We start from the raw sequence: 15,739 nt of genomic DNA on the forward strand, positions 1-15,739 counted from the left end.
GCTGGGCACATGGTGGAGGAGGTGGTGGTGGTGGTGGTGGAGGTGGTGGTGGTGGAGGTGGAGGTGGTGGTGGTGGTGGTGGAGGTGGGGGTGGTGGAGGGGGTGGTTGACATCCACATGAAGGTGGAGGTGGAGGTGGTGGCGGGGGTGGAGGGGGTGTTCGACATCCACATGAAGGTGGAGGTGGTGGGGGAGGTGGAGGCGGTGGAGGGGGTGGAGGTGGTGGAGGTGGTGGAGGGAGTGGAGAGGGTGATCGACATCCACATGGAGGTGGAAGTGGGAGTGAAGCACTGCTAGGTGACGTTGGAGGTTGGGAACATGGCGGAGATGGAGGGGGTGGCGGTGATGGTTGGGAACATGGTGGTGGTGAAGAGGGTGGAGGTGGTGGAGGTGGTGGAGGTGGAGGAGGTGGAGGAGGTGGAGGAGGTGGTGGTGAAGATGCACATGGAGGCTTAGAAATGCAACCGCATGTTGGCGGGGGAGGTACTACATATTGTGGTGGTGGTATTGAAGGGGGAGGCTGTGAAGGTTTTGCGGATTGTGAGTAAGGGCACGGAAGTGGAGGTGGAGGGGATGGCGGTGGTGGCGGAGGTGAAAGCGGCAGACTACACGGGGCTGGGGGCGGTGATGGAGGAGGCTGCGGTGTTTGAGAGCTGGGACAAGGAGCTGGTGGTTGCGCAACAACAGGAGTCGGCGGTGGAGGTGGGGGTACCACTGCAACAGGGTCAGCGACCCACTGCCAAGGATACGGCGAACAGGTGCCACAAGGTATCCACGCGGAATAGGCGCCCTGCAATAAAACATAATTCATTTATTATCCCTAGTACTGAACGGAAAGTAGGCACCTACATTTGGTACAGTGATCTAGATTCTAGAACACAGCTATTATTACCTTCATCAATAAGTAGATCTGTTTTTTACCTAAAGAGTTTCATACTATGTATATAGTATATATATTATATATATAATCATTAATCACACATGTGTTTAAGTTTTAAATGTGTTTTTTCCCGACAGTAATTCATTAATAAAATTCTACAATTACCATAATATCATACTATTTAATTTCTTAATTAAATCTGACATCAACACACGTTTGTTCATGTTAAATATTCAGATAAAGATAATTTATCCATTACTGTTCGAAGACAGAGCATCATATTATTATGTACCCCTGACGAGTGAGACGAGAAATGATTGTTATCTAAGATAAGAAGGATCTTGCATCATACAATGAATAAGACAACATGTGAGTTATGTTCAAAGGCGGGATTCGAACCGGCAATCCGCGCCTCTAGCGACCGACGTTCTGTCCAATTCATAATGGGGACGCTAATTAGAATATACTTAAAAACAAAACTTGGTACAGATCGGTTATGAGGAACACAGCGGAAAACACATTTTGAAAATACCCGATATACTGGATTATTTGTTAATTTGGGTTAGGTTAGGTTAGGTAGAACTGCACCCAAAACTTTTATCTCAAAGTATAGCTATAGGTAATTAGCATATTAATTGAACGAACCAGCATTACGAGAGTGTACCATTACTTTTTAGTTAGTTTTTTGGGGAAAATTATGTAATTTTGATAATAATTGAAAATTGACATCGATCATTTTCTGGTTTTTTTAAAATATTTTGCATGATTGTTTTCCAAAAGCAGTTTTTCCGATAGAATAAAATATAATATGTAAAAAAAAAATCACTTTTCTGTATTTACCTTATTTCATAGCATCATGAAATTATTCAAGTGTAAACAGTAATATTATTTTACTATGCGATAATATAATTAATTATAATCATATACCTATTTAAACACAATAAAATCCAACCAGTAACAAAACAATGTTATGTTATCGGTTCGACTATGTATTCAAGTTCACACGTGTATTAAGATATTCTGAATGATCACAATCTTACCTGCACAGCCAACGCAACGACAAATATCTCGAGGATACGACCCATTGTCTTATGAATATTTTTCAGAATTATTCTTGAATTTAAAACATTATCAGGCAATGTTACTTCAAGACGCCCTAGGAGTCTGATGCTTCTTTTGAAAAGCGTCTAACATTTATAGCTACTACTTAGGTACGTATATTTGCATCTAAAACAACTGTAAAATATAATGTGATTACGATATGTAGGTATGTACATGTATAAAAAAACTGCTTAAATTTATTGAAACAAAACGTTTTGTTTTCTATGTTTGTTTATTTGTTGTGAAATGAAACTATTTATATTGTTTATTTTGATTTTTTCCGCATTATTCTCATTGTTTTGATGACTGTTTGAATTTTTTTCAAAATATTGGACAATATTAACGTTACCTAAGTAAACCAATATTATTTATTATACGTCAGGTACCCGGAGATTTTAAGTAGATCACATAATGTTGGGGTAATAATTGTAAATCCAAATAATATGATCATCGGTCATTGTCGATGAAAGAAAAACGTTAGAAATATGATTATATTTTCCTATAAGCGTCGTTCATTTCTTTAAATTTTTCGTTAGTGTTATACCGGAATAATTCTAGAGTGCCATGGGTACTGCAACAGTGATTCGCAGTTGTATTGGAGTTGTTTTCAAGTTGCACCAAACAATACCAATAAACTTTCGAGTCACTCGAAGTTGACTATATTCTTGAGTGCCATTGTAGAATGATTTCAGTATACTTAACCGTTTTAACTGATAAATTATACATCGTATAATTTATTGCTGACTACGTTGACTACGATGGCCGCGCGGCTTAAGCGTCGGCCTGCCCTATAACGTCGTAGGTCCCAGGTTCGAATCATGGGTCTGGCGAGTACACATATTGTTTTTCAATTTGTGTATGAGTATGGACCTAATAAGTAGAGCAAGTGGCTGACATCCATTTCTCGTAAAAAAACAAAAACTCTGTTAATACAAACCTTCACTCTGTGGAGGCCCATATGGTCTTATTAGGATCGGTATCATGGCATCAAACGTACCTAAGGCACGGGTTACAAATCCAACCTGGGGGGAGGGTCATGGGTCATTAAATTTTCTTGATTCTGATGAAAAGCCTAAGCTAACCAAATTATGAATTTCCATGAATAGTAAAAATGTGGTTTAACGATTGGGTCTTTATGGGTGAGAAATTCTATAAATTATATCTGATAAAACTGGTTTGCAGAAAGATTTGTATCGCGAAATCTTCCTTCCATACTTCCTTGGCTAAAAAACATTGAAACGTCGAAGATTTTAACTACGCCCCACCGGGGGGCAATTTGAATGTTTTGAGGGGCAAAAAGGCCGTCTTGAAACTCATTTGAAGACGAAGCATAGCACAAGGATCGCACCAGGGAACTCAGAAGTAATTGGAACTAAAATACCTAACGGGTAAGGAGTAGCAAGCAACCGATCTCGAGTAAGGAAGAACCCGGGATAAACTTAAACACGTGTCAAGAATACGTCATACGTCGAATACTGACAACTGCTCTCGGTTTATGCATTGACGTTCATTTAATATTGATGTATTACACACACCATTGCACGTGCATAATGCGTGTTACATTTTCATAAGACACTCACATATTTAAAACCCTGCATCAAAATGTAGTGTATTGAATATAACCTATCGGAATTCTATTTATTAATCTGTTCTGTGGACCGCACTAATTTTCTTCCGAGTTGTACATGTAACATAATTTACTTACGAAAGTTAAATTAAAAACAGTATTGCCTATGTGTATTTTTTATTTGAAGCAAATATTGTTTTTTCAGAATTTGTTAGGTAACTATAACATTTTGATAGGGGGGCATATAGATTTTTGAAGCGTTGAAGTGGGGCATGGCACAAATAATAAGGTTTGAAAACACGTTATAATAACGAAGTTGAAATTTATACTAATTCTTCCAAAGTTTTTCATCAATGGAGAACTCATCGCGTTCGTAAAGCCAAATCCCTACGATATTGGATCAAGACCTGTAATAAATACAAGACTAAATTCTTCGTCCCTACAGAAAGGTCGGCAATAAATTTCTTTAGTTTAGAACAGTGGCACAATTTTTAAAATTATTAGTAGGTAAGTTCAAGTAAGTTGCTACAGAAAAATATAAAATCGATTGCCTACCGTAACTCAATTTAGAGATCGCTTATGAGCAGGTATTTAATAAGGCCAATAGTTAAAATTTGTCGCAATTAGGCATGGCAGTCGTAGCATAGTGGTAATGCTACAGGGCGCGAAACCCAAAAGACGCTGGTCTGATTCCAGCCGGGTGTCTTACTTTTTTCGAAAAAGATTTTTTTCTATTGGCTATATTTTCTCATGAGTGTTTTCAGAATTATGTATGTACAAAAATAAAATTCTACATATTGTAATAACATATCAATCATATATTTTAAAAAGTCATACCTAAAGTGTAATGTACGTTTGTTTACTATCGGAGGAAATTCATGATGTTTATCTCACTAAGCTTGTTGACTCGCCCGGGTCCCCAGGCTAGAGCCCTGTCAGCCTCCCCCATATGAGGGCCATTGTCTTAATAGTTAGGACCCATATCACGCCAGTGGTTATAGGCGTAGACCAAGACGTGTCCATCTCTAGATTCAAAATGCGAAGTATCAGGAGATGTGGAATGTACTTGTGAGAGTGCAGGGGTCCACGGTGGCAACAACAAGGTGCGGTAAGTATTAACGCGTCAGTGGTACCGGCTAGCTGTGTACTTTCCGCACTCTATAGCCATTTTACTATGTCCGATCCTAATAAAATCATATGGGCCTCGACAGAGTGGAGGTTTGTATTAACAGATTTTTTTTGTTTTTACGAGAAATGGATGTCAGCCACTTGCTCAACCTATTAGGTTCATACTCTGACTCATACGCAAATTGAAAAACAATATGTGTACTTGCTTGGGATTCGAACCTGGGACCCACGACGCTATAGTCAGGCGCTTAAGCCGCTCGGCCATCGCGGGTGCAATTACAATTAATGTATCATAATCCTCCCTCCGTAAAAAGCAACAATCAGTTTCTTCTTCTTCGTTGGGACTTTCAGGACTTGAAGATTGAGGATGGTGACCTGGATGTCGCCTTCTGAACGAGTTGGCATTCTACGACACGCAAAGCCTGTGGCCACTGGAAGACTAAGATAAAAACTAAAAACTAAACACTGTATATAGTCTAAAAAAAATAAGACAGCGTGGTCGACACAAACGGACACAAACGATCCTAATAATTATAGCACACGCATTTGATAACTTGCGGATGAGACAGCTCGCAATAACTCTTAGGTGAACACCCTTATTTATACCTGCGGGCTAGTTGTTTATATCTAAACTCAACGTTCGGAGTGTCTGAGTATACAGAATGTACCTGAAAAATGCAGTATTTCACGGTTGAACCGAGACGGAATAAATGGCAGTGCCACCTGTTACATTTTCTTTAAAAATCAATAAAATAATATTATGGATAATTTTTCAAAATGGACCCCCTCAAAAAAAAAATCTGTGTACGCGCCTGCATTATTAATAGACGTAAGTATATATTATATATACAAAAAAAACATTAACATTATTTTCAGGAAAGGAATTGCACTTTAAATGACTCAATAATTTTATTATTAATTATTTTTCATCAGAGAAATTTTGCTGACAAATATTTTTTTGCAATAAGTAGGTCCATACCTAATTACTAAAAATATTGCAAAAATGCTGACAGTAATTCACGTGCACTTATACTATAGACATATTATTTACCTACCTACTAATACAACAAGCATTTATTATGGTATTTTCAAAATTTATTATTAAGCTATCAAAAGATACGACATCTTTCCTACTCAGACTCAGCATATGGACCTACACAATGTGGATGTGTTTTAAATGTTTACTCACTTCTCTCTTGATTAGTAGTTGAAACCAATTCTCTCAACTGTGGTGGGTCTAGGGACGCAGAGGTCTGACATACTGAGGACGTACGATTTTTGAGGCCGAAAAAAATGAAAACCCTAGTGGGTACAATTTTTTTTTTTGACCTTGTACGATCCTAAGAAGATCATAATATGGAGCTCTATAGAGTGAAGGTTTGTATTAGTAGATAATTTTTTTTTTTACGAGAATTGGATGGTAACCACTTGCTAAACCTATCAGCAGGTCTATTCTATACACAATGCTGCTTTCGGTCCGCTACGGCAGCTAAATATGGTACGAAAGTATCGAATTATTAACACTTATTGTAACAATTACAATAATTTAGTTATAATTAATTGTTACAGTTACGCCCACGGTGGCCGCGCGGCATAAGCGTTGGACTATCACGCCGTGGGTCTCAGGTTCGAATCCTGGGTCTGGCAAGTACACATATTGTTTTTCAATTTGTGTGTGAGTCAGGGTATGGACCTAATAGGTTGAGCAAGTGGCTGACATCCATTTCTCATAAAAACAAAATCTATCAATACAAACCTCTACTCTGTGGAGGCCCATATGATCCTATTAGGATCGGACATGGTCGGGAATTGTTACAGTAAGCACTATGTTTTAACAACACCTCTCTTGGCTGTGATAAATTTTAGACCGAGATAGACAGTTTTGACAGTTCAGACCATTAGACTCCAAAAACAATTTAAAAAACAATATCTATACGCCTAGCCGCTCGACCATCAATTATTGTATCATGATCATCCCTCCGTAAAAAGCAGCAATCAGTATTTTTTGTTCTTCTTCGTTGGGACTTAATGACTGAGGATCGTGATCATGATCAGATTATTCGGCCGTCTGACAACCTTCTTCACGGTTTTGCTCCATCCTCCACGACATTCAATGGCACGCACAGCTTTCGTCAATGTAAAACCTATGACACTCTTGATATTTTGATATGTCCATTTGGATGGATATTTTTCTCGTCTTCTCCGAGTGTCTAACCCAGTGGTCGGCAAACTCATTAGTCAAAAGAGCCAAATATCAACAGTACAACGATCGAGATTTCTTTTGAGAGCCAATTTCTTAAACCGAAATTATATAAGATATAGGTACTTACACTGTTTATTAACTTAATACACTATAGTTATAATCAAACTATAGGTACACTGAATAAAACTTGATATCATACTTAATAATGATCTCATTTATTGATAAAAATTAAATTATAATTAAGGCATCCATATAATTAAATCACGACAATGACTGACACGGAAAAGTTTGGGTAAGTCAGGTTTGTATGTGGATGTTTGTAATTTTAAGCACGAGTCTAGGTTCTCATCAATAAGACGACTTCTCAATTTATTCTTGATTTCCTCTCTTAGAAATCTCTGTACTAACCACAAAACATGCAATATTAACATTGTTGGAATTGTATTCAGTAATTAAATACAGAAATTGATTTTTCTTGACTCATCTAAAGTTCCTCAACTGCTTTATTCCTTGCATCACCGACATGATATTTAGTGCTAAATGACGTGACAGGGCGTGTTTAGTTGTAAAGTGTCTCTCCAAATTTGACCTCTTGTAATGCGCCAATTTTTCCCGACAGATAATACAGGTCGGTAGGCCATTTAAGTTTTGAATAAACGCGAAAGTCTCGGTCCATTCAACTTTAAATTCGCGGTTTTCATCTTCCGATTTCTTTGCTTCTTCTTTGTAGCCATGCTAAATAGGGCAGAGGGAATTTGTGGAAGAGCCGCATTCAAGGGGCCAGAGAGCTGCGGTTTGCCGACCACTGGTCTAACCCAATATCATGAGTGGATGTGTCTTAATTTTGTACTCTCTTCTCTCTTGATTAGTTCAAAGCAATTCTCTCAACTGTGGCGGCCTAAGGGACGTAGATGTTCGACGTACCGAGGACGTACGATTTTAAGGCCATCCAATATAAAAAATTATAATAAAAAATAAAAACCCGAGTGGTTAAATTTTTTTTTACCATTTCCGATCCTAAGAAGATCATATTATGATGGGACTCCACAGATTAGAGGTTCATATTAACAGATATTGTTTTAAACGAGAAATGGATGTTAGCCACTTGCCCAATCTATTAGGTCCATACCATGACTCTAAACACACATTGAAAAATAATGTCTATTTGCCAAGCCCAAGATTAAAACCTGGGACCTAAGACATTATAAATTATATATTTCATAGAAAAACACCTTTAAACTAATAAAATATTATCGAAGATGATAATGGATACATATAATTGTAGAGTATATGTTTCATAACTTTGCACTCCAGCTCTAGGATGAAAACGATGTAATATATTAATATAAATATAATATTTATAATATAATATATTAATATAATATAAAATATATTTTTTACATATACCTATTATCTATGTATTTATTTATTACTAGGTACATAATATATGAATACAAGTGAATATCATTTGAACTAATTCTATGCGATGTACCTAATCAGGCAAAGAGGCGTATCAGTGTAGTAAAAAGTAAAGTTATAAAATGTATACTCTATAAGTGGTTTATTTTATATGTACAAGTACCTATGTATCAGTTTGAGTGGTTATGTTATGGACCACTTTGATATTAGTTGTTGGGATTTTTTTAAGCTGTCGATATTATATTTTTAAGATTTTGATATATTTTAATAATTCTATGAATGTTTGAACTGTTTCGAGGCCCCCTTTTAAAATTTTCTGGCGAGTGGAATCGATTCGCGTTAGAATAAATCGTCGGTGTCCCTCAAACCTTAAAAGTAAAGCAGGGGACATGCGAAAATGTAGGCATACTACTATGTTGACCGTACTTATATCTCGCATAATATTGCAGTGCTTTCTCTCACTCGGCGCCCGTTCAATTATTTCTTGTTTCGTGCTAAAACTATCGAATCTCAGGGTAATGTCAATAACTAGCTAATTGAGTTATTGTAACCAAATAATTTCATAATATTCTCCAAAGTATGATGTAACATGTTAGGAATCACACAGGGCGAAGTGAGAGTTCGCTGGCTCCATGATTACCATATTTTTTTTTTATTAAATATAGTGAACATTACAAATTATTAATTTAAAATGGTCACAACATGACATTTAGAAATAAAAGAAATATTATTAAAACAGTATTATATTATAAAAGTTATTAAATAGTAGAAAAGTGGAAATACCAAAAAATTATATATATATATAAATTAGATACAAGGAAGTACACCAAATGAGCTAAGCAGACCTTATTTTAAGAATTCATAAAGCAATTGCCACCTATACTCATCCTCACGCAGGTGGAATATGTCAATATCCGAAGTGATTTGGTTGAACATAGTAATCGTCCTTCCAATTGCCGTTACAAGTGGCAGGTTGGTTCTGCACCTTAGCAGAATAAACAACTGATGCTTTCTATTACTAAGATAGTTATCAAGGACGAAGAGGTCAACACTGCCCAGAATGGCAGAGTTCTCAGTTATACCTCGTATAAATAAAGATCTCTTCTAAATTGCAGACTGCAGTATGTAACAATCATAAAAATATAACCACTTAGGAAATCATAAAAAAGTGCAATGTAAGTAGGTATCTTAAGAATTCATTAAATAACGTCCATTTAAAATATCTTTATGCTAGTGTATATAATATCAAAAGCGATTTGGTTGAACACAGTCATTGTCTTCTCAATTGATATTGAAAATGACAGATCACATCTGCGCCTTGGGAGAACAAACAATTATTAATGATGATCCCGATTTATAATCGAATCGCTTTGAAAATTGATATTATACATTTAATAATGTCTTAATAAAGGTACCTACTTACATTGCACATTTTATGATTTCGTAAATGGTTATTTTATAGGCAACTTCGATGTTACTTTTAGGGGATTTTATTATGCTTTTATTATACTTACTCAATTTTTGAGGAATACACATTTTTTTACATAATCGTTTGTATAATTTAATAACACAAACACGTCCTCCAAACCAAACCCGCCCCGCACACACTCGGTCTTAATCGAGCGTATCACGAGGTACTACGTTTGATGTGAAGCATCTGTACAGTTGTTTACGACTGGTAATGTCTCTGGAGCAGATACCCAAGTCTTGGTGAGCTTTGACTGAGTTTACTGAGTTTACTGATTTTACTCTAAACTGCCGGGGAGAGAAAAGGCACAGGGAACCAACAAAAAAGAAAATGAATTTAAATATATACTTATAACAAAAAATGAAGCTAATCCATACGGACAGCAAAATTTATGTGAAGAGATCTTCACGCCCTCGGTAAGACGCCGCATTTTTTTTAAATGCAAGATAATTGGCCTTTGTGGCGACTAAGTCGGACGGCCCGATGGGCCCAACAGCTGGTTGGACCGACTTAGATATCTCTTCCTTCTCGGAGCACGTTCTCGGACATTCCCAGAGGATATGGTTTGCATCCTGTTTTTCTCCGCCGCATGGACATGCCGGTCGGACCCACCATGACCTGTCAAAAACTGGCTAGTGTAGTGGTCAGGAGTCAATCAGGAGTTATCTCCAATCGCCATTTAATATCAGGAAAGAACAAATACGTGTGTATGACTGGCTTGGCCTGTTTCGAGGTCCCATTAAAAAATCTTTTGACGATCAATCGATTGTGTCATATCCGTCAAAAAAATCGCCACTGGTTAATTATAATACAACAATATCTGTGTTGTCAGGATTTCTAATGGAGCTTTATAGAAAACCGCCAATCTATTCATTCCTTCATCGCCGCCCATAAGCAAGGCACACCCTGCCTACCCCCACGAGACGTTACTGACTCCCATAATATGCTAATAAATCTCGGCCTCTGTTATCCTAATTATATTATTTCTTAATACATACCTAATGCGATTTTCCAACATTATATATTTTCCGAGGGCATTGTGGATCTCTTTGGAAAATTCAATCAATAGATCTTCGAATCATTGGGAAATGCTCTATTTAAAATAATTAATTAATTGACAAAGCATAGATATGGTATTTATTATCGAAATCTGGCATATTCTTTGAAAAGAGGAAGTAGTTTTTTAATGAAATGGTCCATGGTGAAAACTCATAGACATTGGGTTTAGAGAAGGTGTAGATCTAAGCCTAAGCAGTAATATCGTAATCAATAATTTGTGTAGCTATACATTTTATACAAATATCTATACATTTTTTTCTAGGAAATATTTTCGTGCAATTTACTGTTTGTATTTGTTTGAATAAAAAATGCACAAGCTAGCGTTTCAGACAAGCATGTATGTCGTTGCATAAAATAGCGCGAATTTTGAAATTCATAAGTATTTTGGAACAAATCGAAATATATAAAAGCTGATAGATGGTCAAGAAATGACAGAAGCTTGCTTGCTTCCATTTAGCGAGCATGTCTCCCATATTAAGAATTTTCTTTCTGACCTTCGTGGTCCAGGTGGGTATTTTTTTTTAATTATTTATATTTAGAGATTTATGAAAACCCACTGGTTAAAAACAATTTTGACTGTTCTCTGGTGCCTATATTGTGGTCCTGGTATTTCTGAAAAAAATACAATGTTACAGATGTGAGTGTGAAGAATAATAATTATATCTGAATGTTATTTTATTTCAGGGAGTGTTCGCAGCCTGGGTGCAAGTTCCTGGACCAAACCAAGCCGAGTGGGCACCATACAACTACTGTTACAACAATCCTGGTTTAATTGGAGTTCCTCGACCCCCGTTCTGTCCACCATGTCTACCACCTTCTCCTCCTCCCCTTCCACCACCACCACCGCCACCACCTCCTACCCCACCACCTATTTCCCCACCACCTCCTCCTCCTCCACCACCTCCTCCTCCTCCACCACCTCCTCCTCCACCACCTCCTCCTCCACCACCTCCTCCACCACCACCCCCTCCTCCACCATCACCACCGCCAAACGATAATTTACTTCCGCCACCACCACCACCTCCACCACCACCTCCACCACCTCCACCACCTCCACCACCTCCACCACCTCCACCACCTCCACCACCTCCACCACCGCCACCACCATCACCATACAATGATGTACAGCCACCGCCTCCTCCACCACCTCCTCCTCCACCACCTCCTCCTCCACCACCGCCGCCATGCATTCCGCCTAATGATGAAACGTCACCACCTCCTCCACCGCCACCACCTCCACCTCCTCCACCTCCTCCACCGCCACCACCTCCTCCACCACCACCTCCTCCACCACCTCCTCCACCACCTCCTCCACCACCTCCTCCACCACCTCCTCCACCACCTCCTCCACCACCTCCTCCTCCACCACCGCCGCCATGCACTCCGCCTAATGATGGAACGTCACCACCTCCTCCACCGCCACCACCTCCACCTCCTCCACCACCTCCTCCACCACCACCTCCTCCACCACCACCACCTCCTCCACCACCTCCACCACCACCACCTCCACCACCTCCACCGCCACCTCCTCCACCACCTCCACCACCTCCACCTCCACCACCTCCACCTCCACCACCTCCACCGCCACCTCCACCACCTCCACCACCTCCACCACCGCCACCTCCACCACCTCCACCACCGCCACCGCCACCACCGCCGCCGCCACCACCACCACCTCCACCACCGCCACCACCACCTCCACCACCACCTCCACCACCACCTCCACCACCACCTCCACCACCACCTCCACCACCACCTCCACCTCCACCACCACCACCTCCACCACCGCCACCACCACCACCGCCGCCACCACCACCGCCGCCGCCGCCACCACCACCGCCGCCGCCGCCACCACCACCACCACCGCCAGCCTGTCCACCATGCCCGTCAGTACAATGCCCTGCTTGCCCATCTGTACCTGTATATTACCAATACTATCCCTAATCAGTTATATTTAATGATAGTTATATTGCTTACATTGAATACAGACAAACGAACATATTGTTACCAAGAATATCTGTCTATACCTAATTATCTATTATTATTACTATTTCGAAAATTATATAATATACATACATACATCAAAAAGTTGTGTGCCTACAACTCAATATTGTACAAGCGAGGTATTATGACATATGGATACATACAATGTAAATACTTTAGTACCTACCTATCTATAATTAATTTGGTCAAACTTCAATAATAAAATATTTTTGTAAATGTACCAATAATTGTCTTATTCTCAATAAAATTTAGAACCATGTTCAGCACTGCAACCAAAGCTGCAACCATTTTCTTGTCGCGTTTTCCTTTTGCAATAGCCAAGTAACCTGACACCCAAGAGGCATTTTAATAAAGTGAAAAAAATGATAAAATAGAATCATTATTTACTCTTGGTTTATCGTTTAATTATAATATTATCATCACATTTTCTTCAGAATTTTACTGTGAATCCAAATTTTACCACATAAATTATGTGGAAGCATTATACCTAGTATACGAGCGAATCAAATGACCCCTAGGTGAGTAAAAACGCTCGATGTATGTCGTTGTTCAAAATGATATCTATAATAAATTTCACTCAAATAATCATATGATTTATTCTGTAAAATTACTCATTTCCTCATGAATAAAATCATATCATTATAAGTGGATTTGTACATAATGTATAATATGAGAAAGTATGTAGGTACCTACCTATGTATTTAATAATCAATGGCTAAACCCCACCACCTACAAAGTTGTCGAGCCGCCACTGTGTTTTGCCATCGCATATTTCCAGAGACATTGCACATTGGGTTAATTCGATGTTATAGAAACAAAATTGAAACACATTTTTTTATAAGTCTGCGTAGACTATTAATTATATTATTCACACCGGATTCGCGCTGCGTAAAACAATTCACCGTAGCACAGTTCACCGTAAGCTTTCTATCGGAAAGAAATGACCGTATACCATGGCCCCCACATCCCAGGCCACGATGTTTGCCCCCCCCCCCAAATATCGCTAAACTTAAGGACAGTGTTGTAATGTTCTACAGGACTGTTCCCCAAATGGGATTCCGTGAAACTCCAGGGTTCCGACAGGGCGACCCCATTTTGTAATATCTATGTAACATGCGACCCTTCGCCATATTTGATAAATTGTCATTTTTATTAGTCGGGAAACACACAAAAAATTATTACAGAATTTGTGGTGTGTATTTATCTCACTAAACTGGTCGACCTGGCAAGCCACCCCCCCCCCCCCCCCTTGTGGGGGCCATACCATATGAACATTAATTCAATTTTCATAGCCGATTTTGGAAAAGTTCAAGGATGAAAACCTAACCTAACTTAACCTATCTTAACCTAACCTACCCTAACCTAACCTAACAAATAACCTAGTTAGTACATCGGCTATTTTCAAAATTTGTTTGCCGCTGGCTTCCTGTAAAGCGGCAAGAACCGTGTTTTACTTAGACATGAATTTTATCTCAGGACTATACGACCCAAAGAGGTTGGACGGTTTTTAATATACGACCATATATTTCCGATACAGCATTTCACGGTGAAGTGTGATACGGCGAACTTCATACGTACACATTTCCGGACACGGTGAGAAGTTAGAATAACTTCTTATTTTACAACGTTTTTCTTAGGTCGTATTCTTATTTGTCCGGTACAAATCTTGCAATCGATTTTTAACTAACTTATCGACTAGCTAGACATTTGAAACTTTTAGAATATATCAGAACATTTTTAATTTTAATTTAATTTTAATGCATCTTTTAAATGCATTTGCATCTTTTTATTTTAGCCATCTTTAAGTAGGATTGAATTCATTGTTAGTTAATTCTGTTTTGTATGAAAAGTTCTTTCGATACCATTATTGGTTGCTAGGTGGTCCTACCAACTAAATTATTAAACAATATATACGTTCGTTACTATGGAAATCAATATGAAATGACATTTCATTATTCAGTATTTCTATCAAGTACAAAATTTTTTTTTTTATTTTAAGTTTATATGATTCAACAGAAAATTTAAAAACGTTGTAGGTATATTAAAAGTTCTTTTTGTCTTGTAATTATTTTAGTATATGTTCGCTTCTAACTATTTTAAGGTTTCTGATGAGGAATTCACCCATTAATTGTATGGATTTTTATAGGGTAAGGTAGTTTTTGTATTAGTAGGTACCTAACAAATTTGTAGACAATTCGACACTAAAAATAACAGGGAAAGGCATTCTTGGTCTATTTAAGGGCGGAACTTTATCCAGGGACGTCACTGGGTCATAATAATGTTGTATTTAACTTCCACTAATGATGGTCAATTCTTACTTCCAGAGTTAGTACCGAATAATGGCATTAAGATGTGAGTATGTATGTAGTTATACCTATTTGAAAAAAAACTGAACACAACACATACTTCACAGTAAAATATAATTATGTAGTTAACACAGAATTTCCCAACATTTAACAACGCTGGGTATATTGTGTTTTATATACGTCTTCGAATTTTATTTTTAAATTTTCAGCATCGCTAATTTATACATCATTTTAATTTAATTTAATTTCAGAACTTTTGGGGAGGTTGTATACATATACTAATTTGTACATTACTGCTATTTTAAGTTATAATAAAATAATTCACATCCACCACGGATGGATAGAGCACTCCCCGGAAAGTGAAAGAGGTATGTTCGAGTTTTACTCAAACCAACTTTTTTCTCTATGACTTTTTTCTAATAAGTATGTGTATTTCTGAGTGATTTCAAAATTCTTCTTTCGTTCGACCATGTCCGATTCTAATAGGATCATATTATGGGCCTCCACAGAGTAGAGGTTTGTATTGACAGATTTTGTTTTTTTTACGAGAAATGGATGTCAGCCACTTGCTTAACTCATTCGACGCGGATGACACGGCTGCCGT

At 38.2% G+C, this 15,739-nt stretch overlaps 1 protein-coding gene across 1 annotated transcript; it reads left to right on the forward strand.

Annotated features, from left to right (window-relative positions):
* Nucleotides 1-573: 573 nt before the first annotated feature.
* On the forward strand, nucleotides 574-15,159 carry LOC147066905 (uncharacterized). Its single transcript, XM_085954523.1, is given in 4 exon segments — nucleotides 574-758; nucleotides 11,604-11,811; nucleotides 12,031-12,711; nucleotides 15,154-15,159. Coding segments are annotated over 4 exon segments (1,080 nt in total).
* The last annotated feature ends 580 nt before the right edge of the window (nucleotides 15,160-15,739 follow it).

This window comes from Rhyacophila brunnea, unplaced genomic scaffold (assembly GCF_057557595.1).
Source record: "Rhyacophila brunnea isolate RB1 unplaced genomic scaffold, BYU_Rbru_1.0 scaffold_4, whole genome shotgun sequence".
In the NCBI taxonomy this organism is placed as follows: domain Eukaryota; kingdom Metazoa; phylum Arthropoda; class Insecta; order Trichoptera; family Rhyacophilidae; genus Rhyacophila; species Rhyacophila brunnea.